Here is a 26,500-nt window from a genome sequence, read left to right on the forward strand (position 1 = left end):
GCGCGTGCGCGTGTATGTATGTTAGGGGGAGCCTATGCTACCATGGTGCATGGTCTGCTATTGAGAACACTAGTACATTCAGGTCTGATAGTACAGTGTTCAAATTAGAAAACTGTTAATTAGCTACTAATGAGGTATTCCTCTGCATGGATTTACTTTGTCCCTGAAATGGAAATTTTTTTCTTTTGTATTTATTGTCTAACCCACATTAAGCAACTAGGACAGGTGGAGCCAATTTGTCTGAACTGTCTGAATCCTTCCTTCTCATACCTGATTCATGAAAGTATATTTTCATACCTCTCAACTGTACAGATTTTTGCAGAATGTCTAGATTTTTGCATCAAATATTTGGTCTGTTCCTCTCAAAATATGTGGTTTTCTGGCAAATCGTGAAGGATTGAAGTCACTAAAAAATGGCCAAATAATGACATATATTTGGGTTTCAGACTTCATATCATTCAGAAAATGCATGCCAACACAAATCCTGTTATTCTAGCAGCTTTCTAAGTTTATAAGAGCAATATTTAAAATCTGTCCCTATTTTTGGGCCTTTGTCCCCAATTATGTTAGGCTTTGTCCAGAGTTCTTGTGTTAACAGGTTGAGAGGTATGTATTTGATATTAGCCACTGAGCGGATAATCCCATGTACAGCACCTTTAGCTGAAGATGAAAAAAAAATCTTAGCTTATACTCATAAAAGCTAATAGGTAAACCCAAAAACCAAAGCTACTCTGCTGTAAACCCAAGCCTTATAAAATAAAAGTATTGGATTCTTTCCTTTAGGAAGTAAAAGAAAGACAGAGATCTTACTTCAACCTTTCCAACAGAAATATGATCATTGAAATCCTCAGTCTATTCCTTTTCACTGCACATCAACTCTTTAAAAAACACCAGTTATTGTGAAGTACATTATAGATACAACAGAGAACTACTGACTTAGCTTTGCTAATTACATGGCTACAAAAATTTCAGTCTCATAAAAATATTAATCTTATAAGAGCAATATTTAAAATCTGTCCCTATTTTTGGGCCTTTGTCCCCCATTATGTTAGGCTTTGTCCAGAGTTCTTGTGTTAAGAGGTTGAGAGGTATGTATTTGATATTAGCCACTGAGCGGATAATCCCATGTACAGCACCTTTAGCTGAAGATGAAAAAAAAAATCTTAGCTTATACTCATAAAAGCTAACAGGTAAACCCAAAAATCAAAACTACTCTGCTATAAACCAAATCCTTATAAAATAAAAGTATTGGATTCTTTCCTTTAGGAAGTAAAAGAAAGGCAGAGATCTTACTTCAACCTTTCCAACAGAAAGCTGGGAATTTCTGGTTAAAGGCTTATAGTGCCTGCATATTTGAACTGCTTCTTACTGAAATTGGTACACCTTGTTTGCTGTAGCATAGACTAGATCCAGGCCTGCTGAATCTAGCTTTGTTTGTATATCTTGAGCACTAATCCAGGCATTCTTTAAAGTATTCAATTGTATTTATTACTGCTTGGTAGTAACTTGATTAAAGTGTAGCTATCATTCTAAGTCTTTTGGATTAAGCACTTGGGCTTCAGACCAGTTGTTTTACATTAGGAAGGTTTGTGGCCTGCACTGTGGTGGCAGGACAGATAGCTTACATCCTTCTAAGTTGTGAACTGCTGATTGAGGGCTCAGTGTCTGTTATTCTAAAAGTGTATTAGTTCTGGTTTAAGCACTTGGGCTTCAGGCCAGTTATTTTACATTAAGAAGGTTTGTGGTCTGCACTCTTGTTGGAGGAGAGGCTGGACTCTGCCCTTCTGAGCTGGGAATTTCTGGTTAAAGGCTTATAGTGCCTGCATATTTGAACTGTTTCTTACTGAAATTGGTACACCTTGTTTGCTGTAGCATAGACTAGATCCAGGCCTGCTGAATCTAGCTTTATTTGTATGCTGCTTGTTTGTTTGCTTGTTATTTCCCTGAAACGCTAATTCCACCTAAAACACGGCTTTTCAGCGCTTCTTTGGATCCCTAGTGATATCTGCATTGCTTACTGTACTTATTTCCTTGTTTCACTTGAAAGAAAGTTACTGTTTGTCATTTTTGCATTTAAGTTACCTGGCACTTGCTCACTAAAGCAATTATATAAGTCAGCACTAAAATATTAAAAGCACTACACCCTCACAAACTCCCCTTGAGTACCTCGTTCCCAATTGGCCCTTTTTTTCAATTATAAAGGAATTCCCAATACTATTCTATCATGTCCAAAGGTCAGTTGTCAATCTCCTCTCCGGTCCAGCTGGTGAATCTCGGAATCTTGAGGCAATGATACAACTGCCTCATGTACACAGACAACCCTTCCCTCCTTCCAACAAATTCCAACACATGTGAGAGATGCAACTATATAGCCATACTGGAGGCTAAGCTCTCTCAACTCAGTACTGGCGAAACCAGTCAGGAGGAGAAGGAAACCACACTCACTACAATTCCAATCTCACATAGACCTACCACAACAGCAAACCAAACACATAAACACACAAAAACATACTCGGAGGCTCTAAATAAAAATCTGCCTAAGCAGCAGAGACCTCCAAAGCAGACACCCAAGCAACCGCTACCCCAAAACAAAACTCATGCAACACATAGCTCACAAAGCCAGTGTGCTGAACAGTCACAGCCCTTAAGGCTAAACAACACACCTGATACACTTGTAATAGGTGACTCTATCATCAGGCACACTGACATCCTGCTCACCAGACTGAACAAGGAGAAGGTCACGGTGAGCTGCCTGTCAGGCGCTAGGATCCACCACATAATACAAGCACTCAGGTCACTCCAAGTCAAGTACAAATATGACTCAGTCATTGTACATGCTGGTGTGAATGACCTGAGACGTACCTCCCTGGACTACATGAAAAGAGACATAGAGGAGCTCTCTGAGCATGTAGCCCAGGCCAGTATGACCCTGACCTTGAGTAGCATCTTACCCTCACCAAGAATGATGCCACAGTATGAAGACAAGATGATCAATTTCAACAATTGGCTTAAGTATTGGTGTCATTCAAAGGGGATCCAATGCCTGTCAGCCTGGGATGACATGCTCGACAAGCCACGATGCTTCGCTAGGGACAGCTTGCACCTGTCACCCCTGGGCTTTCGGATATTGGCAAAGGCTCTTGCTATCCCCATAGTGCTTTTTTTAGGCAAGGCTCAAAAGACAAACCCACCTCCATAGGTATCACAAGGGATAAGAAACTAAGAGTAATGCTACTCAATGCCAGAAGTCTAAACCTCAAGATGCACGCACTAAAAACTCTCCTTAGCATGGAGAACATCGATATCTGTGCAGTAACAAAAACGTGGTTCAAGGCTCCCGAGAGCACCCCAGCACTACCAGGTTATACCTCATACCATGCTTTTTGGCCCAAAAACTTGGACCATACTACAAAAGGAGGGGGAGTATCAATATTCGTCAAAGATACCCACACCTCCAGGTTGGTGGCACAGCACGAAGCATCAGAGACTATCCATGTGCAACTAACAGTGGGTAAAACTGCCTTCCAGTTTACAGCCTGCTGCAGACCACCCTCCCAAACCCAGGAACCCCACTCGGCCTTCCTGAGAACACTGGAAAATATGAAGGTCTCTCCAAACACCATTATATTGGGCGACTTCAACTACCCAAACATAGACTGGGAGTATTACTCTAGCTCCAACACCCTAGCCCAAAGGTTCCTAGAATTTATAAACTCAGATGCTATGGAACAACTTGTTACCACTCCCACAAGAGGGGAAAACATACTGGACCTGATCATCACCAACATGGGGACTGTATGCTCCAGACCAGAAGTGTATCCCTCACTGGTAAGATCAGACCATAAACTAATCTCACTGGATATTCACATCCCGACTCCACCCCCTGTCCTGAAAACCACAGTGAAAAACTTCTCTAAAGCAAATTTCACACTCCTCAAAACCGAGGTGGAATCCTTCAAAGCCCCGGCCTGTGAAAATATGGCCCAGACTGCAGAATCCTTTATAAATGCATTCTATGAACACCTTCAGGAATGCATGGATCATGCAATCCCAAATAAAACCAAGACCCAATCCTCCAAAGGCAGGCGTCCTGTCTGGTGGACCCCAGCCATAAACAAACTATACAATAGAAGGAGGAAGCTACTACATGATAGAGCAAAATCCCAAAAAGGGAAGGCATTTCTGATCAGTATTAGCAAAAAACTATGGGCACTCATAAAATCGTCTAAGGCCAGCTTTGAGAGAAAAATTGCACAGGACACTAAGGATAATCACAAGGCTTTCTTTAGTTATGTTAGGAACCTGAGTGAGAATTCCCAGATATGCTCAGAATTAGTCCAAAATGACAAAAATACACTGAACCCACAGACATTGCCAACATCCTAGCTGACAGGTTCAGCGCAAACTTCTCCCCCCCCTCCCCACCAAAAGGGCAAATATTTATCCCAGCAGAGTGCTGCCCCCCTGACATCTCAGATGCTCAGATAAGAGCTGCCCTTTCCAAAGCAAAAAACACAGCATCAATGGGACCAGTCAGTGTCCCGGGCTACGTCCTACATGAAGTCCAAGAAGAGCTAAACCCAAACATAAAACTACTGTTCAATCTCAGCCTTACTACAGGATATGTACCCAAAGAGTGGCGTACAGCAACAGTGGTCCCTCTCCACAAAGGTGGTGCCTCAACGGATCCTGGAAACTATCGCCCCATAAGCCTGACTAGCTTGGTCTGCAAAGCTATGGAAAGGATCATCATGGACCTCATAAATAAAGATATTGGGGACCTACAGACACTGGATCCTACCCAGTTTGGCTTTGTTAAGGGCAGATCCTGCCTCTTAAACCTGGTTGATTTCTTTGAAACAGTCACCAAGGCCATTGACGAGGGGAAGGTGGTCCACACAGCCTACCTGGACCTCGCAAAAGCCTTCGATACAATACCCCGCTCGGGCATTATAGATAAGCTCACCAGCTTAAATATAAACCCCTATGTCACTAGATGGGTTGCAAACTGGCTCAAGGACAGAACCCACATGGTTAGAATTGTTGGAGCCATGTCAGACTCCAAACCAGTTACAAGTGGCATCCCCCAAGGCTCAGTCTTGGGACCTCTCTTGTTCGGTATATATTTTTGGAGGTAAAGGCCAACACGAAAGGACTGTGGCTGACTAAGTTTGCAGATGACTGCAAACTGGGTGCCATAATCGACTCTCCAGCCAAAACAAGCATCCTCCAAAAGGGCCTCATAGAAACAGACAACTGGTGCCAGAGCCATGGCCTCAAGCTAAACGCCAAAAAGTGTATAGTCATCCCCTTTGGCAAAAACAAAGTGCCCACAAATTACCACATAGGTGGTAATCCATTAAGTACAGAAGAAGTAATTATGGACCTGGGGACCCAAGTTGATAGCAATCTCTCATTTGACAACCACATGGCCAAAGTGGTTAGAAAAACATTTTATATAGCCCACCTAATCATGAAGGGATTCACATCTAGATCAGGGGAGGTCATCGTGCCTCTTTACTCATCCCTCATCAGGCCCATAATTGAGTACAATGCCCCTTTTGGGATGTACCTTACCAGACACCTGCAGCAACTGGAAAGAACCCAAAAGTACCTCACCAAGAGGATCAAAGGGCTCAAACAGATGCCATATGCTGCCCGGTTAAAGAAACTCCAGCTCTACTCAGTGGCATACTGCCTGCTCAGAGGTGATCAGTGCCTGACGTATGAAGCCATGTCCAACCCGAAATTAATGGACATGCTACACCTCAGAAAATCCAAATCCCATCCAGCTACTTGAACTTCAGCACTGAAATAAATAGGACATGCTGGAGGGACAGATTCGTAGCCCAGAGGCTCCCTTCACTCTGGAATAAAATCCCGGTCCAGGTTAGGCAGAGTCCCTCACTGACTCTCCTCAAGAGGAATCTTGATAAGTGGATGGGAGATCGTAGGTTTACCCCGGGTATCACTTCTGTGTCACTGTTAGACAGAGGCACAGTATACTAGCCTCGAAAAAGGGCATAGCAAAATTAATTTAAAATGGGTAGCGAAAGCCAAACACACTCTGGCTAGGCTTATAAATGCCCTAGGGCAGATAGCCTAGTATGAACCTATAAACCTATGAACCTATGAAGATAAGATTTAAATACTCTATGGAGTACTTCAGAACTTTAAGGTAATACATACGTACATGATGAGATCCATGCTCAGGCTGTATGTCCAAAGGAATTCTAAGGCTTCTAGTGCACTCATTAAGACAGAACAACAGAACTTTTGTTTACTTCCTGCCCTAGTGTCTAAAGACATTCAGCTGGATTTTCTTGCTAGTGAATGTCTTTTTCTTGCAAAAAAATGAATGGTTCCTCATTACTCTGCACCCAATTAGCTCATCCATGCTTCAGAGGGAAAGGCAGCCAGGTACACTCATAGTCTGGGTAAGTACCATATAGACCATTCAGCCCTGGGCAGAGTTAGAACATCACTGGCCCCTTCATTTTCTGAGGTGTTTGCTGGGGGCTAGGAAGCAGCCAGTCTGGAATTCATATGGGTTGACTTTATCCCGGACAACATTCTGACGTCTGTGGAAAGTGTTTCCTATAACTCTCATAGCTGTGTTCTGCAGTTCCCACACTTAACCAGTAGGACTGTCATTAGGATGAGACAGCGGATATCAGCTTCTTACTCACAGCCTTTCCACCAGACCCTTACAGTACCTGAGCTGCTAATCACCTGAAGCATAATCATGCCTTTATCACCGTATGTCACAGGGCTGGACATAATTGGATTTGTATTCCCAAATATGTGTGCTCTTAGAATGCAAAGAAGGATCTAGATGTTATTACTAAAAACAATGTATGTATCTCAGCAAACTTGCATGGATCTTTATTGTTTGCTAGATCTTATACTACTAAAGCAAGCTGGAGAAATGTCCCATTAACCTAAAGCAGTTAAGATAAAAATGACTAGAGTTAGTAACCTTACATCCTCTGCTGAGGATAACATTACTGAGCTGCAAACAAGGTCTGTTGTAGTCAGAGATGGTAAAGATTATCGTGCCACTATCTGTGCTGCTGAAGAGACTTTCTAATATTGCCTAATATTTACAGCAGAAATCCCTAATGTGCTAAGGTTTCATGGAAGTACAGCACACAGGGTATTTCTTTAGCAAAAGCAGGGCACCTCGTCTCACTTACCTCATGAAAATGTAAATTATTATTGGCCATCCTTACATTATAGATTGGATGTATTTATGCGTACCAAAAACATCAGGTGTATAGCAAAAATAATCATGAATAGTTTTTACACTTCATGACAGGTGGTAGGTAAATGCTAATATACAGATCATACATTATCAACTGCAACTTTCATATGTTAGATTTGGTACTCTCTGATAGTTTTTTAAGAAATTTGTACACTACCGAGATATAGAACATGCTGATAAAAGTCTAATGCATTAGCAAGAATATTCAATGCTAAGTAGTCAGTCCAGTACAACCCAAATATATATGGCTTCCCCTTCCTGACATTAACCTTTTCCAATTAGGAGAGTTTTGAAACTGACACTGAGGGGACTTCTTGAAAATGTTAGTTGTGAAAAGGGCTTAACCAATGTTACCTAATGTCTTATCAGAGAGAAAAAAGGGATTACTTGGTATCTTATTAAGGATAGATAACTACTTCCAAAATGTAAAACAAATTATTCTTGTGTGGTAATGATCAGCTACCCATCTCTTGTTATGTTAAATGTTCTCAGTGTCCTGTGGTATCATTTGGAACAATTGCTACTTCACTTTTACAGCAACACTCTACTTCTGTTAGACTAAGCTAGAAGAGTTTGCCTTTATTAGCCCAAACAATTGTACTGCTGAATACCTTTACTGTATAACTCCTTAGTTAAGGTAATGGGAGTTTTAAATTGTCATATTGTCTTTTTTCATCTTTTTAACTCTTTGGAAGAGTCAGTGGCACAAATTACTTGATGGCAGCTCATGCTGGTTGAAGACACTGCTAATAACATATGCCATGGAGCTTTTCGTCTACCTCCACCACTGTTTTCCTCTTAATGAAATCATGAAGTCACAGTATTTAGGAATGAGGTAATGTTCATGACTTCAGTGATAAGGTTCTCACAGAAGGAATGCAAGTTACTGTCCAGGACTTCTTCAGAAACATGAAGTAGTCTGAAATTAATATAGCGGGACCTGTTGTCCAGGTCATCAGTCTTTTCACAGTTATAAGAGCTAGAATTTAATATAGAATTTAAAATAAGTGTCAGATTGCTCTTGTGTTCTTTATTACTGGCTTCTGCTTGTTGTACTTATTCCATTAAACTAAATTCTACATTCAGTAAGCACTATCACTTTTCTTGGACATAACCATGATATGCTGTATTTTACTAGCAACCAACAACAACCACTGAAAAAGAAGAAACATCTCCTAATCCTGAGAGGCTCTAGTGAACTTCACCATCACACTAATGCTTTCTGAGTGCTCCATTTTGAATTTTTAATCAAAGAATAAACTGTGAGAAGTTGCTAAAACTGCATTTAAAACCTTATCCCTGAAGAGGAATGAAATGTCCATCATAGACTCAAGCTGACCACTCCCATTCCACATACCAGAAGTTTTGAAACACACCCTGGGGACCAGCAGCAGACTTTTAAGAGCAGGTCAGATATGCAGAATAAGGGTATAAAGAAACACTAGCTTTTTGTGATAGGCAGGATCCAAACCATGAAAGGCTGCACAAGCCAGATATGAGATTTTGAAGGCATACCTTTCTACAGCAGCTGATTGGTCTGACTCCTGTACATCTTGGGTACTATGTCCATATGAAAAAGAACCATTCAGTACCCTGCCTGCAGAGTTGTGGACCACTGCAGCTAGATTTCAGCTGTAGTCCAGTCCTCCTGTTAAAATCCGAGGAGCATCACCCAGATCAAGCATCTCCTTCGGCCTGATGGCTTAATTATGACTTACTAATAGTTGTGCACAGTCTGTTCTCTTCATGGCCGGACTGCTACAGTGTTGTTTACCTGGGATTAATGGACACTGACCTTGGCTGATTTCAAGTTGTGCTGAGCACTGTGGCCTGCTTACGTACTTAGATATCTAGGTACCATCACATTATACTAATGCTGTGGAGCCTGCAGAATCTCCCTAATCAGTCTCATATAGCCTACAAAGTCTTTGTCTCAGTCTGTGTTGGCCTATACAGCATGGGTCTCCTACCTTACTGCACATCTTAACTGGTTCTAGCCTCCTTGCATTCTCTATTCCATGGCCCATGGGTTATTGGAAGTTCCAAGGGTTCATCTTGAGTCCTTAGACAATGCTTTGTTGCACATCACTGGCCTTATCTTTTGAACCTCTTACCTAAATGGCTTAGGGTGATCCCATCACTTGGTTGTTTCAAGCTCTTGCTCAAAACTCAGCATTTAGCCAGATTCTCATCCCTGTAATTTCATAGACTTACACATATGTATGTTGTTAACATTTTCACTGTCATTCAGATGCATCATAATGGGGCTTAGTTAGTGAGGAGTTAAATAAATTTGTACATGAACTTGAACAATTTTAAATGCTGCTCCATACTTCATCCTGCCACACACTGTGCATGTCTGTGAGTCTACACATGCATGTGTGTGTGTATGTGAGTGAGTGACAGCAACGTATCTTACTGCTTTTAAACGTTAAAAATGTTTCAGATACTTTTCTATGTTGGCTGCAGTTAATGCTCTAATGTAAGGCTAGAGCTTAACAATTCTGAAACATGCATAGAAAGCTTTGTTAAGCATCTTCCTTACATCAGGAAGGTGCATAACAAAGTTGTTTTTTTCACCAAGTTCAAAATATAAAAACTCTGCTCCATGTACCAGGCAATGACCAACTGCATCGTTCTCATACTTGTATCATAACTTTATTTTTATAATAGTGTGGCAGTGTAAAATGATCATTTACTAATTAGTGAAGTGTTTTGTCAAAAGATATATATATATATATATATATATATATATATATATATATATATATATATATATTAGTTATACAGAAAGTCTTATGTCTTCTTATCTCTGCAGATGACAAAGAAACATATACACCAAAGACGACTGGATCAGTTCACAAGTAAAAGTCAAGACCAAAAGTCTATCAGTACTTTGTAAGTCATGCTTTAAAATATAGTTGGTTTTCAAATAAGCACAAAAGTTGTTAATTGCAAATGTCATGAATAACTACCAAGCTTAAAACAAGAGCATGACAGCAGCATACTTACATGTACTAGTAATCATACTGATATATTAAAAAGTCTTAAAATATAACTATAAATTATAAAAATTATAACTATAACATATACATTTTAATATATTAAAATAGCTTGAAAGATATTCATGAGCACTGAATTGTTTTAGTTACCCTTTTTTACTTGATGTGAAGAAGGAAAAATAGGGTCTATATTAATTCATCAAACTACATAGCCATTGAATACATATTCATTGAAGGCTAAACAGCGAAATTCATTACAGCAAAGCATGGAGCTTTTCCCAGGGTTAGGAACCACTCACCCTCTAGCACTTCGTAAAACACACCGCATTAAATCAAACCCACCACACCCCCCTCCAGTAGCCCCCTACACCCCCCTAACTATATATGCCAACTCCAAGATAGCGCTACCGTGGGAAAAGGGCAAAGTTATGGAATGGGCCACATTGGGAAAAATTCTGTGCTTCGCTGTAATGAATTTTGCCATTTAGCCATCGATGAATACCTATTCGAGTATGTATTTTGATGAACTAATATAGACCTGAAAAATATGTGTATTTCATAATTTAGTGTGCAGTGTCATTTACCAAGTTCCAGTTCATGCATGTCCAGCTTTCAGTACTTGTTCTGTCATAGTGCAACATAACATTTTAACTACATACTGCTTGTAAAAGGTTAACATGGGCACACTTGGCGCTACATAGAAAACACTCACATTTGTTGGTTCACCTCATATGTTGCAGTTTGAAATTTTGCAAAGTAAATGGATAATTTTTCTTTTTTTTTTTGTTTATATACACAAAATGTTTATGTCACTCTTTGGCAAAGCATAATGTGTAGTGAGATCATTTTCTTATTATTTATTTATTTTTTTTACATCTGCAACTTAAAAATATGCAGGCCTGAATTTCTCTTGTACAGGTACATTGTGCACTTTTACCTTTGAAAAGATCTGGTGGAATAGCTTGGACTTATTAACTATGTTAGCTTATATATTTATTTATTTCTGCTGATCCAATTTGTTCATCTGGGTCTATGGCCTGTTTACTGAGAGAGAGACATGAGAAGCTTAACCCTACCAAAACAAAACTCATGTTCTTCTATCCATCTAGAGCTGCAGACACACACACACCATTCAATATCTCATCATTAAACCATACAATTATTTCTCCAGTTTCCCAAGCAAAACTATTTGGAGTGGTCATTGACCATAATATAAAATTAGACATGCACATATCACAGACCATAAAAAAGTTCAGAAAAACTAGGAACCCTGTACAGAAATCAACACTTTCTAAATAAATCTTCAAAGGTCACTATAGCAAGAACATATCTTATCTCTATGCTGCTATACGCCTCACAACTTCTTACAAACAACCCGCGGTGGTGGTGCTGCGGTAGCGTTGTCGCCTCACAGTAAGACGCTGTCCGGTTCGATTCTCGGCTAGAGTGTCTTCTGCGTGGAGACATGCGTGAATGGGCGTACTTTCGTTGAAGGTTGTGCATCAAGGCTGGTAACTCGGCACGTAAAAATCAACTACCAATCATTAACGGACCTGAGTTCCACTGTGGCAACCCCTAACTGGGAAAAGCCAAAAGACTCAACATTAAGAAATCTGACTCAGCAAAAACTCAAAACTTGTTATAATAAAATCACAAAGTTTGCCACAGTAACAAATTTCAGATCCCACCATTGTTTGGCTTTGAAATAACTATCCTGTTTCAAACAGCCAAATCAGCTTGCTTATAATCAACTCACCTTTGCCCATCGAATACTAAATCAGCCAGAAAAACTACCAGTACTTCTACTAAAACACTACTCCAATAGCAGGGTATTGCTTCCAGTAACAATCCTTCCTAAATATATCCAAACCTAACAATGCAGCTGGAGTTTCCCTTTAAACCAGCTTCATAGCCAAAACTTGAAATTCCCTGCCATTAAATATCAGAACTACTAACACTTCCAACTTTAAAAACTTCTCAAATCACACCTATCAGAATCACAAACCTGCTCTCGCACAAACTCTGGTTAGGAAATAGGTGTCTTAAGGCAGCTAAAGGAACACAACCTGTTATTTTTGTATTTGAATAGTATACCCCTAGTAAGCATATGTATACTTAACCTGCTTGTTTTCTACCTACAATCACAGTGCTGCTATTCTTTGTTTCCTCTGTAGACTATATGCTTGTATCAGTGAAATGGATAACATATTTTTATTTTATACTTGTATCTGAGAATGAATCGATATTTGTATCTGTATATTGTATTTGTAGCTTGCGTTTATTTATAAATGTAGAGGCTTTCTCCCCGGGCCTCTGCTGAAAAAGGACATTTTGTCCAATCAGACTTTCCTGGTAAAGAAATGTAAAAATAAAATAATAAACAAATAAATATTTATACTAACAAGGAGTACTTTTGTCAGGTTGATGAAATTCCGCTGTTCTTTAATGGAGTTTGCTTTGTGAATCTTGAGGAGGAATTCAAGTTGGGCATTATAGTACTACAAGAGATGAAGGCTATGTTTGCATGACAGAGACAGCAACAAAGACAAATAGCGGAGTGCCATGGGTGGTTTACCAGACAAGATCCTCTAGCAACTCAGCAAAGTCTCAAAATGGTGCTGATGAAATCACTTGGTCTAAGACAGAAGAACATGTAATCTCATAGATGAAGAAGAATGCTCATGCTTTGGAGAAAGGTGTCCTAGGTGATGTTTCCCAAAGTAGTGATGGACAACAGAACATGCTTTGATGTACACTGTGTGGCCAGAAGATGAAGACAGATGATGGAAGAGACTTAGCAGATCTGGAATATGTGGCTGTGTTTCAGATGAATAAGGCTGCAGGGCAGTAATGGGTAGTATTTTTGATTTATGGAGATGGAGAAGCACTGGCACATTGTTATAAGCTTGAACAGTCCATTAACAGGTGTATTAGTGAATCAAGTTACTGGGCCTGTAAAGGCAGGGATTTAGGTACATCATATGATAGCAATAAAGATCTTTTCATTCAAAATCAAACCACCTTTTCCTCCTGAAGTTGGCAACACAAATAACAATGATTTTCAGTGGAGAAAAGCCCCAAGCCACCTGCATATTATATATACCAACTCTGAGATCACTCCACATTGGGGAAGAGAAAACACCTAGCCCCCCCCCACCAAAAAAAAAAATAACTGCTTCTAGAGAAGAAGCCAGTTTGATTTTCCATGAACCAATCTTTTCAAATGCAGTCATATTGTCTTGTGACCATCTGATATAAACCCACAGGTTGGTGCTGAAAATACATACATCACAAGTTTTAACAATTGAACAGTATCTAATGTTTTGGACTCTCAAAGCTGAAATTATATACAGGAAACTTTATACTTGCAATAATTTGATAGGACCAGGAAGGTATAAGTGTTCACCCTGAATGATGCCATACAACAGTCAATAATCATGAATCAGACTTTGAGTAAAAACTGTTGTTTGTAATGTCTGCGTTCTATATTTCAAACAACTTTTGGCAATAATAACAATCAAATTTCCTTTTTAGAAGATTCTGTGGCACAAGTGCTTCCTATATTGATATGTATTTTTTTTGTTTGTTTTTTCAGGCATATGACCTGAAAATAGGGCAGTGATTATATTATTTCTACTGAAGGTTCATCTTCAATTCAAGAGGTCCCTGATTTGAATACTTTTTAGATAATAATATTTATTTATTTATGTTTATATTATATAAGAATGTCCCTTTTTATATCACTTCATACAAATTAATCATATCACCTCTTTTTCCTCCATTCCAAAAAGAAAACAACCCAAGCCTGTCTAATCCTTCACTGTATGATGGAGCCCTTGGACCTTCTAAACTTTATTGGAAAGTTTATTGCACTTTCTCCACTTTCCATTAGCAAGGAGACCAAAAATGTTGGCATACTCAAATCTGATTCTAACAATGCTAAAAAATAACCCCCAAATCACTTCAGGATTTCTGGATTTAAAAAATCTCAAATCAAAGGCCAGGGTCTTGTAACAAGATTATACTTTTTGAATGTTTGTTTTGAAATATAAGACACAGTCAATTCAAAATACTACTCCTTTAAATTCAATTATACTGTCAAGTCCCTAATAAAAAAGGACTTGTAATTACCTTTATTTTATCAAGCATTGTATATTGCCTTTATTAATACTAATTTAAGCTTGTATAAATACACTTGAGTTTAATAAAAGAAAAATTATGAAGAAATTCTGTACATATTGAATACAGTAGAAAGGAAGAGAACTCTGATGGTATGATTTATTTAATCACATTATTCATTGTCAAGATTCTGTATAAGTAAGAACTTTTATACATTTAAGAAAAAAGTGATAAAAAGTGATATTATACCATGACCTCCCATTAATATTCCAAAACGTGTACGCTGATTGGCCAGTGTGCACGTTGTAAATCGACTTATACTAATGGAAAAGGTCCGTCGCCGGACTTTTTCCATTAGTATAAGTCTTTAAAACACTGTCTCGCTATGTTAAAAGAGTTTAACATAGCGACACAGGTTTAAAAAGCAACGGAGATCTCCGTTGCTTTTTAAAGCTGTCTCGCTATGTTAAACTCCTTTAACATAGCGACACAGTGTAAAAAGCAACGGAGATCTTGCTTTCTCTGTTGCTTTTTTAAACCTGTCTCACTAAGTTAAATGGGTTTAGCATAGCGAGACAGCTTTAAAATAAGCAACAGACATCTCTGTTGCTTATTTTAAAGCTGTCTCGCTATGTTAAACCCATTTAACATAGCGAAACAGTAAAAAGCAACGGAGATCTTGCTTTCTCCGTTGCTTTTGGCCACAGCTCTGATGTACTGCGTAGGCATGCGCAGTACATCAGAACTGCCGCGGATACCAGACAGCTGCGGAAGGGCAGCAAAGAGGCATTATACAATGCCATTATTTAAGACAAGTAATTATTTCTTTTCTTAAATAATGTCATAGTATAATAGCAAGAACTCACTTCTGGGTATGGGTAATGCGGGATTTACCCACGGTTGTCTTTGTTTGGTCCCCACGCCAACCGTGGGTAAATCCCACATTACCCACACCCAGGCGTGGGTTATTGCTATAATATACGACAGAGCTTGAAAGCGTTCTAAACAAGCTTGTTGAATACTTTGTGAAGATAAAACCTGGTGGATTTTGGACAGATTATTAATTCCAATTTTTTTTGAAGAGGTACAGAAGCTTTCCCTGACACAGATATATGAACCTGAAGTCAATTAAGGAAGAAGCTTACCCATGTACTCTATGCATTGCTTACAGTTTTACCTATCTTCTTGATAAAGGCAATATACTAATCCCTGGGATAGATTTATGTGAGCTATATAACATCTGTCCTTTTTGTAATATTTCAATGTATGTATACATGTAATGTATGTCTGGAGCTTTTCTCCCCGGGCCTCCACTGAAAATGGACCTATATTCAGTCGGACTTTCCCAGTTAACAAATGTAAAATAAATAAAATAATAAATAAATAAATATCTAAATATTAATAATTAACTAGTAGAAATCTGAGGTGTAACACCATTTAACATGCATGGGACTTTTCTTAAAGGTAGGAAATTCATTGAGTTATGAACCTATCCCTCCAGGAAAGCCTATCCGTGATGTAAGTTGAGAATTTTTGTATTAGTGTTCTTTCCTTACGTTCACAATGTTTCTGAAATGGTGAAGACCATGAAAAACAGGGTCTTTCACCACCCAATAAAAGATTGTCACATAGGGGTTGGTATGATATGGAAACAAGTGATAGAATTACTCTAACAAGATACTAAAAAGGAGACTAGCCCTTTGTTTATCTTGGTTAGGAAACGCAGAGGTCTTTCAAGGCTGCATACATGTTTGATAATGTTGTTGTTGTTGTTGTGTCTTTCGGCTTTTCCCGGTTAGGGGTCACCACAGCGGAACTCTGGTCTGCTAATGATTGGCAGTTGATCTTTATGTGCTGAGTTGCCAGCCCTAACGCACAACCTTCAACGAAGGTACGCCCATTCACACATGTCTCCACACAGAAGACGCTCTAGCTGAGAGTTGAACCAGACAGCATCTTACTGTGAGGCGACAGCGCTACCGCAGCACCACCACCGCAGATCATGTTTGATAATATGCATACAAATTAGGGCATCATATTCAATGACTGGCCCAATAACAGAGATGTATATGCAGAACAGGTCATCTGTGGATTTGAGGTAAATTAAAAAATGTCCTTATTATAACTGATAAATTATCAAAGGGTGATTCACTTTGACAAGAGTGTCTAGTTCTCTAAAAACCTTATATATAATACAAACATATATATATATATATATATATATATATATATATATATATATATATATATATATATATATGGGTCTACTACACATAATCAAAATTTCATATGACTAAAATTCATTTGACTGAGACCAGAACATCAAAAGTTCAAAACACTGAAAACTCATTTGACTGAAACTCATAACAATGACACATTAAAGTAAAAGGGGGGTGTGGGGGGCAAAGCCCCCCAATTTGGGGGGTGGGTGTATAGCCCCCACATATGTTATACATTTTAAAACATACAGATGGATATTTATAACTGCAATGAATAACTCTTTGCAGAAGCCAATATGTACCTAAACTATGTGGGGGGCTACGCCCCTCACACCCCCCAACTATATATACTAACTCCAGGATCACACTACGGTGGGGAAAAGGGCATATACCTTTTGCTTTAATGTGTCAGTGTTATGGGTTTCAGTCAAATGAGTTTTCAGTGTTTTGAACTTTTGATGTTCTGTTCTCAGTCAAATGAATTTCAGTCATATGAAATTTCGATCATGTGTAGTAGACCCATATGTATCTATATATATATATATATATATATATATATATATATATATATATATATATATATATATATATATATATATATATGGGTTCATGTCATTTGATCGACAGTTCATTTGATCGACAAGCATTTTAGGTGGGGCTTCCACACCCCCAATGTCGGGGGCTGTGCCCCCCACACACCCCCCCAACTATATATAACAACTCCAGGGTCGCACAACATTGGGGAAGGGGGCAAATGCCTGTCGATCAAATGAACTGTCGATCAAATGAACTGTCGACCAAATGACATGAACCCATATATGGATATATATATATATATATATATATATATATATATATATATATGTATATATATATATATATATATATATATATGGGAATTGGACACATGCTCGACTAGCATATGTCTGAATCACAAAACATCGAACACACATACACGAAAGCACTTAACATCGACAAGTGCTTCCTTGTATGTGTGCCTGTTTCGTAGATCAGACTACAGTGCGGGTAAAAGAAAATTTCCTTTTCCCCACTGTAGTGTGATCTCAGAGTGAGAATAATAAAGTGAGGGGAGTGCAGAAACATAGATGTTTTTTTTAACGTCACATATATGGAAGCACTTTTTGATGTTAAGTGCTTTCGTGTATGTGTGTTTGATGTTTTGTGATTCGGACATATGCTAGTCGAGCATGTGTCCTAGACCATATATATATATATATATATATATATATATATATATATATATATATATATATTTATATATAAAACTCAAAACACTGAAACCAAAACACTGAAACTTCAAAATCTTGAAAACTCAAAATACTGAAACTCAAAACATTGAAAACACATATCATACGAGTTTAAACAACATAAATCATAGCACTTTCCACCAAGTGTAAGCAGGGGGGCAAGCCCCCATGCACCCCCCATGTGGGAGGCTGTGTCCCCCACACCCTCTGCTACTTAAATATATAAACTCCAAGACTGCACTTAGTGTAAAGTGCAGTCTTGGAGGTGATATATTTAAGTAGCAGGGGGCGTGGGGGGTGCAGCCTCCCCATGGGGGGTGCATGAGGGCTTGCCCCCTGCTTACACTTGGTGGAAAGTGCTATGATTTATGTTGTTTAAACTCAGTATATGTATGATATGTGTTTTCAGTGTTTTGAGTTTTCAGTGTTATGAAGTGAATATATATATATATATATATATATATATATATATATATATATATATATATATACATATATATTGCATTAGATAATTCCTAAAAACACAATAGTCCTGCCACTGCTTTCATCCTCCTTAAACTACTTTCCCCATGCCTCTAAGACATTTTTACCTCCTCCCCTCTCACTTATCCCCTTTCCCACATAATCTCCTAAATCCTCCTTCCTTCAGCTATTAACAAAACTCTTAAGCCTATCTTCACCTTTAACCACCCCCACCCCTCCCCTCAGATACTGTAATTTCTTTACTTTTCTCCTCAACTCAGTCTACTACTTATAGGTTCATAGGTAGGTACTAGGCTATCGGCCCAAGGGCCTATGTAAATGTAAACCTAGCCAACAAAGTTCCCTGGCTTACGCCACCCAAGAAAGTTATTTTCCTGTGCCACTGTCAAGCAGAGACACAGAAGTGATTCCCGGGGTGTATTTCTCATCCACTCATCAAGATTTTTCTTGAAGAGTGCTAATGAAGAACTTTGCTTGACATAGATGGGTAGCCTGTTACAGAGTATGGGAAATCTCTGGGACAGGAATCTATCCCTCCAGCATGTCCTGTTTATTGTGGTGACAAGGTTTAGGTCCCTAGAGCGTGTAGCTCAGAAGGATTTGGATTTCTTTAGGTGTAGCATATCCAACAGCTCTGGGTTTGACATAGCTTTATATGTTAGGCAGAGATCACCTCGGAGTAGGTGATATGCTATGGAGTGGCACAGGAAAATAACTTTCTTGGGTGGCATAAGCTATGGAACCTTAAGCTTACGTAGGCCCTTGGGCTGATAGCCTAGTACCTACCTATGAACCTATGAGTAAAGCTGGAGTTTTTTGAGGTGGTTAGTGTAGGGCATTTGTCTGAGGCCAGTAATCCACTTTGTGACGTACTTCTGTGGCCTTTCCAGCTGCTGCAGATGTCTTGTGAGGTACATTCCAAAAGGGGCATTGTACTCTATAATGGGTCTAATGAGTGTCAAGTAGAGGGTAACAATGACCTCTTTTTTCCTGAATGAGAACCCTTTTATGATGAGGTGTGCCATGTAGAAGGGAGGAGGACTATGTTGGCATGTATATATATATTCTACCTAAAACTGCTATTAAGGAACTTATGAAATGTTTTTGAGAAATAATCAGCTTTCAGCAGGAGTTATTATTTCTGATTTGTTTTGCAACAGTGAGGATGTATATGGGGGACAAAGAAGGGAAATATTTCTGCAAAGTCATGAAAACATTTGGTATGAAAGACATGAATTCAGTAGGAGGAACTTTGATGAGAATTTACATATTATTCTCCAAAGTGCAATAACTGGGCTAGACTAGACAGAAATTACATTTCACAGGAACATATGCATTTATTTGAAAGATTCAGTACACATCCAATGACTATTTTACATCATGCACCAATAACAGCTAAGACAAAAATGTAGGGTAATGAATTAAAAATGAGATGGTGGCACTTCCCCACCTATCTGTTAAAAAGAGAAGAATTTAAGGAATGGGCATCGGATATTATTCAATAGTTATTAGGGACATAGAATTTTTTTCAGATGTTATAGCTTGTGACTGGGATAAAATAAAAGTTTAGTTTAAAAACGGTAGAAATAAAAGAAAAAGAGATATGATTAAGAAGTAACAGGAACTATTCAGAGGGGCTAACAAAGATTAAAGTACTGCAGAATAAGGGGAATCTCACAGAACAAGAACAGAAACTGCAGATTGCTAGAGAGAAAATAAGGGAGCATCTGGATAATATGCATCAGTTTAAAAATATTGCTTTTAAGCAACTGTCTTTGGATAATAACTCCAGAGCACAAAAACATTTAGAATAATGACTCAGGAAAAAGAAAGCAGAAAGGATTGTTGCCAAACTTGGGGAGCCTATAACAAGAAAAATAACCAGAGATCCTATACAGGTATTAGAGACATTCTGAAAATGTTATGAAAATTTGTATAAAGCAGAGACATGTGGAAATCAAGAAAGAGCACAAATGGAAATATTTATGAAAGACTTAAGAATGCCAAGGTTAGAGGCAGAGGAGGCTCAACAAATAACAGTTAAGATAAGAGGAGGTGAGATAAAAATGGTGACGTGCAATCAAACTGCAGCAAAGACTACAGGAATAGATGGTATTCCTGTGGAAGTTTGGAAGCTAGGAGGGAAGAAAGTGATAAAGATCTGGATGTTTTTTAACAGTATTTTAAATAGAAGGCATTCTGGAAGAAAGCTGTAGTGACTGTAATACCTAAAAATGACAAAGACCAATCAGACCCAGGTTCATATAGGCCCATTTCAAATTTAAAACACAGTTATAAAGTGTTTATTTCTATCATAGCTAAAAGAATGGCAAAGGTGTTACCAAAATTGATACCTATGGATAAATCTGGTTTTGTTGGGGAGGCATACATTTTGACAACATTAACAGAACCATTATGATCCACAGAGGAGCATAGTGTAAGAAAATACCACTGTAGTTGGGGGACTTGATGAAATGAAAGCCTTCAATGGAGTAAGCTGAGATTTTATGAGAAGGCAATGGAAATGTTTGCATTCTCTGATACAATAAAAAAGTGTTGAATTGATATGTATAATATTGAATGCTTTAACAAGGTAGAAATAAGTAGCAAAGACAGAATAAACCCCATTAATGACATCAGTCACACCCTTAAAAAGTCATCTAGCTTAAACAGATTTTCTCTCTGCACAAAACCAAGTTTCCAATGTTTCTGTCAACAAGATTTAACACTTATTTTGCAAGTAATACTTTAGAGGTTAATGAGACAATAGTTTCCTGAGTTAGTTATGACACATCCTTTATGCAGAGACCACAAATACTGTTTTCCATTGCTCAGGCTCATACACTGTGAAGAGGCTGAGATTAAAAATCTCAAGGAAGGGTTCACCAAAAACTTTCTTTGTGCTAACAATAAGACAGCTTTGTGTACTGCCCAGGCTTCTTGGAGCCATTATAATTAGTTTTGTAATAATGAAAGGATGAGATGTCAGGGTGTGAGGGATGGAAAACATGAGCCAATTTTCTGACAGGACATTTACCATGGCTTTGGAAGTAGAACAGCTTTATCATTCACTTTTAGTTCCGTGCATTGCTTCATCACTCTTAATATAACTGAAAACAACATTGTGATTATCCTTTTCAGAGCTAGCTACCATTAATTCATATTCAGGCTTACTCGTCCTATTGATGCATTTATGACAGTTCTGACTGATAAAACTCCTTCTGACTAATGCTGGTAAACTTTTTATATGCACCGTATAATTTTCTCCTACTATATCAAAGTTCATTTTGCTTAGTGTTCATCCGGGGAGTGGGGGTTATCCCTGAATTCCCTACCATAGTAGCACTTAATAGATACCAACTTATCTACACATTGGCTGAAGTGGCTGTAGAAATCATGGGTAAGTACAAGTAGCTGTAGAGACAAAGTTGGCAGGGGGCAAAGCACTTTTGAAATTCTTAAGGCACAAATATAGGGATGAAAGGTAAATTTTGTACAGTCTCTGAATATAATTGAATCCTGGGGCTGCTGATAGTAATTCTGGGAGAAAAGATGACAAGCTTGGCGATCATATCTGATGAAGTAATTGATAACACTGGCAGGTGAGCAGGCAGAAACAACATTCATAAAGACAAGATCAAGGATATTTCTCCATTTTGTGAGATCTTGAATGATTCGATCTAAGGAGTTGGTATTAATGAAATCTGTGAAATTCTAGACGTATTTATCGCCAGCTGTGTAAGACTCAGTTAATGACATATAGTTATAGTCACATAGACGAAGGGCACTGGAACAAATAGATATGGAATCTAACGTTTAGGGTATTTACTGTGGTCCTCAGCTAAGGTCTTGGTAGTGAAGGTAATGATTTCACTCCAGGCTTGAGTAGCATAGCCTTCCTGGCAAAAAGAGGTATGACCTAATAACATGAAATATTAAGCATAGAAAAAAGCAACTGAGTAACATCTACAGCAGTGAATTTGTTGTTAGGCAGGTGCAATGTACTTCTAAACTGTTCAGTATAGTTTGTGACTGGTTAGATTATAAATTTAACAAATATTTGCACCTCACACAAGTATTATGACTGAATAATAAACATAAGTATTTCTCAGAAAGCATGAACAGTTGTTGGACTGCTGCAGAGATCCTAAGGTGAGCAGGCTGGCAAAAGAAGAGGATAGAAGAAACTGTGAACTCATGTTGACAAAGAGCAGTGTGTTACCAGATATTGTTCACTACATAGATGGTGACTTACAAAAGATTAAAAAGAAGAAACCCTCAAATGACTTGCAATTAAATCATATGTTTAACAGGAAACAAGGGTAGAGAAAGTGAAATGGGAGGTTTAAAACATAGATGAAAAAGATGTGGACATGATGGAAAGTCATTACTTTGACACAAGAGAAGCTCATAAAATGGTAAATGAATCCAATTTTATCAAGAAAAACAGTCCTTTTATAAGTTTGATAATATTATGCACAACTGTCAGAGAATTATTTCTGCTGGTTCTAAATGAATGTATATGGAAAGTTTGAAGGGTGTTAACATTTTTCTGTAGTTTAAAGTTTATATGAAAAAACAAGAGAAAGAATTTACATAACTGAACGCCCTTGACTTTAATTCTGATTGTGATATCAAAACTAATGAAAATGTGAAAGAAAGATAAATAGTAAATAGACTGAAGTCCCTGCATTTAACCAGGTTTCTGCTTGTTTGTACCAAGATGAACTGAGGTGGGCTACCAGCCACAACTCTGAAATGCGAAACCAGATGACTAGAGGGTTCTAAGCTTCCAAAAAAACCATAAGTTGCCAGATTTTTTTTCTTTTTTATTGCTTGCTGTCTACTTTTATACAGTATTTATTTAGTGTGTAATAAACTACACTGTACAATTGTCAGCTTTACTGTGCGTGTTAAATCAAATCTTATTGCTGTTTTCACTGTTTACAAATCTTGTTGGTTAGTTTCACTGTTTGTTAATTAATTATTGCTATTTTTCACTGTTTTTAAGCTATCGGTTCTTCTTCTTCTTCTGTTTTTCCCACTAAGCAGTGGCTAAATAAGTGATCTATTAATTTTTTAAAACATTCTTTAGAGCCTCCTTGCTAATTTTATGCTGTTTTAAACATTATTTACTGTCTCACTGCTATTTTTCGGCTGTTTAAACATTCTCTAGTGTTTCCGTTGACATGAGGGAAGCTAATAGCTGCAGCATAGCCCAGATACAAGTTTGCTGCTTCTGGAACTTTTTGTAATGATTTTTTTTAGTACATTTGTTAGGCCATCTTGGATTGGAAGGGGCCTACCTGCACCTTTGTGAGAGAATTGTGCTTATTGGGACCTGTCTGGTAAAGGGAGGCCAGTCTAGGGCTTGGAATAAGCATCCTCATTGGTCCTTTTGAATCTTTAAAAAATTTTTTTCAAATCCTTAGCTTCTGGTATTTAGGCCCTGCTTTTGAGTAGGTTTCTGCTTGTATGTACGTTGCATAGCACCACGCATTGCAGCACAGTTGTGCTGTTTGTCTGTTTAAAAACACGTGGTTGTGCGGTTTTGTGCATCGTATAGCGCCATTTAACTAGGGTTAAACTATTCCTGGTGCCAGAAACTCTGCTCTTCTAATTTTCCATTAGAACTAGCCAGTTTTCTAGTTTTAGCACTCAAAACTGTTTCTTTGTGCATGGCACTTGTTCAAAACTCATTGCAAGCACTAAATAATCTACAAATTACTGCAGTACTCAACTTTTCTCACTTGTTACGAGGAAACAGTTTTTAGTACTTAAATTAATAAGCACCTATCCAGGCATGTCTAAGGGTCAGCTCCCATTATTTTCCCCTGTCCACCTGATGAATCTGGGCATCTTGGGGCAATGTAGCAATTGCTTCATGTACACTGACAACCCTCTCCTCCTACCACCCAACACTACAACCTGTAAGAGATGCACTTATATAGCGAAACTGGAAGCCAAGCTCTCTCCAGCCAAGACTGTATTAGACAGTCAAGAGGAGAAGGTAAACACCTGCACCACACCACACTCAACACATAGTCCATCAAAACCTACACCACCTAAACCCACACATAGTAACACAAAACACGCACCTACATTTGTGGAGGCTCTAAATAAAAAGTCTACCCAAACAACAGAGACCTCCAAAGCTGAAACGCAAGCAACCACCACCCCCTCAACACTACTCAAATGACACATAGCCCAAAAAAATCAATGTGCCACTCAACCACAGCCAATAAGGCAAAACAATGTACCCAACACACTAGTCATAGGTGACTCTATAGTCAGGCACACGGATGTCCCACTCACCAGGCTAAACAAGGAGAAAGTTACTGTCAGCTGCCTATCAGGTGCCAGGATTGGCCACATAATGCATGCACTCAGGTTACTCCACAACAAGTACAAATATGTGAATGACCTGAGACGTACCTCCCTGGACTACATGAAAACAGACATGGAGGAGCTCTCGGATCATGTAGCCCAGACAGGTATGACCCTAGCCCTGAGTAGCATCCTGCTATTGCCCAGAATTATACCATAATACAAGGACAAAATGATTGACTTCAACAATTGGCTAAGCTTCTGGTGTCATTCTAAGGGGATCCAGTGTCTGTCTGCCTTGGACGACATAATCGACAGATCACGATGTTTTGCCAGAGATGGCCTGCACCTGTCGCCCCTGGGATTTCGGATATTGGGTAAGGCTGTTGCCACCACTATAGTGCTTTTTTTAGGCAAGGTTCAAACAACAAACTCACCACTGTAGCAGGCATAAGCAAGCAAAATCTGAGGGTAATGCTACTCAATGCTAGAAGTCTAAACCTCAAAATGCACTCACTTGATGCACTCCTTAAAATGGAGAACATCGACATCTGTGCAGTGACGGAGACCTGGTTCAAGGCTCCAGAGAGCACCCCTGCATTACCAGGCTATAACTCATACCACACTTTTCAGCCACCTAACCTGGACCAAAACACTAAAGGAGGCGGTGTGTCCATATTCATTGAGGATATCCACATCTCCAGGCTAGTTGCTCAACATAATGCATCTGAAATTATCCAAGTGCAACTAGCACTGGGCTAGACTGCAATCCAGGTTGTAGCTTGTTACAGATCCCCCGCCATGCCTCAGGATGCCCACTCCACGTTTCTTGATATACTGGGTAATATTAAGGTACAGCCCAATACTCTAATAATGGGAGATTTCAACTACCCCACCATCAACTGGGAAAACTACTCATGTACTAACTCATTTGCTCAATGTTTTCTGGAATTCATAAATTCCAATGCCCTGGATCAGCTTGTCCATACCCCCACCAGGGGCAGCAATATCCTGGACCTGGTCATTAACAATATGGGCAACCAATGTTCCATGCCAGAGGTCATCTCCTCACTGGACAGGTCATACCACAAGCTAATCACCCTAGACATCAATATTCCGCCCCCACCCCCCCCCCAATTAAGTAAACCACCATAAAAAACATCTCCAAAGCTAACTTTATGCTTCTTAAGACAGAAGTGGCAAGCTTCATGACACCCATACAGACGAAAATAGAGGTACGACTGCTGAATCCTATACAAATGCACCGTATAAGCACATACACAAGTGCATAGATCTTACCATCCCCAACAAAACTAAGACGTTATCCTCCAAAAAAAGGAAGCCAATCTGGTGGTCCCCTGCCACAAACAAACTCTACAACAGAAGGAAGAAGCTGTTGCAAAAAAGAGTAAAATCTCCTGATTGCAGGAACTCCCTGGTCAGCCTCAGTGAGAAGCTGAGATCCCTCATAAAATCCTCCAAAGCTAGTAATGAAAATAAAATCGCCACTGATTCAAAAGACAACCACAAAGCATTCTACAGCTATGTCAAAAATCTTAAAGGCGACACTCAGCTCTGCTCTGAGCTACAGCTCAATGGCACTAAATATACAGAACCAACTGATATTGCCAACATCCTGGCAGATAGGTTCAGTGCAAACTTCACCCCCCCACCCCCTAAAGGGCCCATCACTATACCAGAAGAATGCAAAGCCCCTGTAATTACGACTGCACAAGTAAAGACCACACTATCCAAAGCCAAGAACACAGCATCCATGGGACCTGATAACATCCCAGGCTGCATTCTGCATGAACTACA

At 38.9% G+C, this 26,500-nt stretch overlaps 1 protein-coding gene across 1 annotated transcript in view; it reads left to right on the forward strand.

Annotated features, from left to right (window-relative positions):
* Positions 1-26,500, forward strand: part of LOC122789362 (trichoplein keratin filament-binding protein-like) — an 823,181-nt gene that overhangs the window by 211,897 nt on the left and 584,784 nt on the right. Inside the window, exon 6 of the mRNA XM_044056751.1 lies at positions 10,083-10,162. Within this exon, the coding sequence (XP_043912686.1) occupies positions 10,083-10,162 (80 nt within the window). The remainder of the gene's footprint in view (positions 1-10,082; positions 10,163-26,500) is intronic.

The sequence above is a fragment of the Protopterus annectens genome, chromosome 14.part0, assembly GCF_019279795.1.
Source record: "Protopterus annectens isolate FY-2018-M chromosome 14.part0, PAN1.0, whole genome shotgun sequence".
In the NCBI taxonomy this organism is placed as follows: domain Eukaryota; kingdom Metazoa; phylum Chordata; order Ceratodontiformes; family Protopteridae; genus Protopterus; species Protopterus annectens.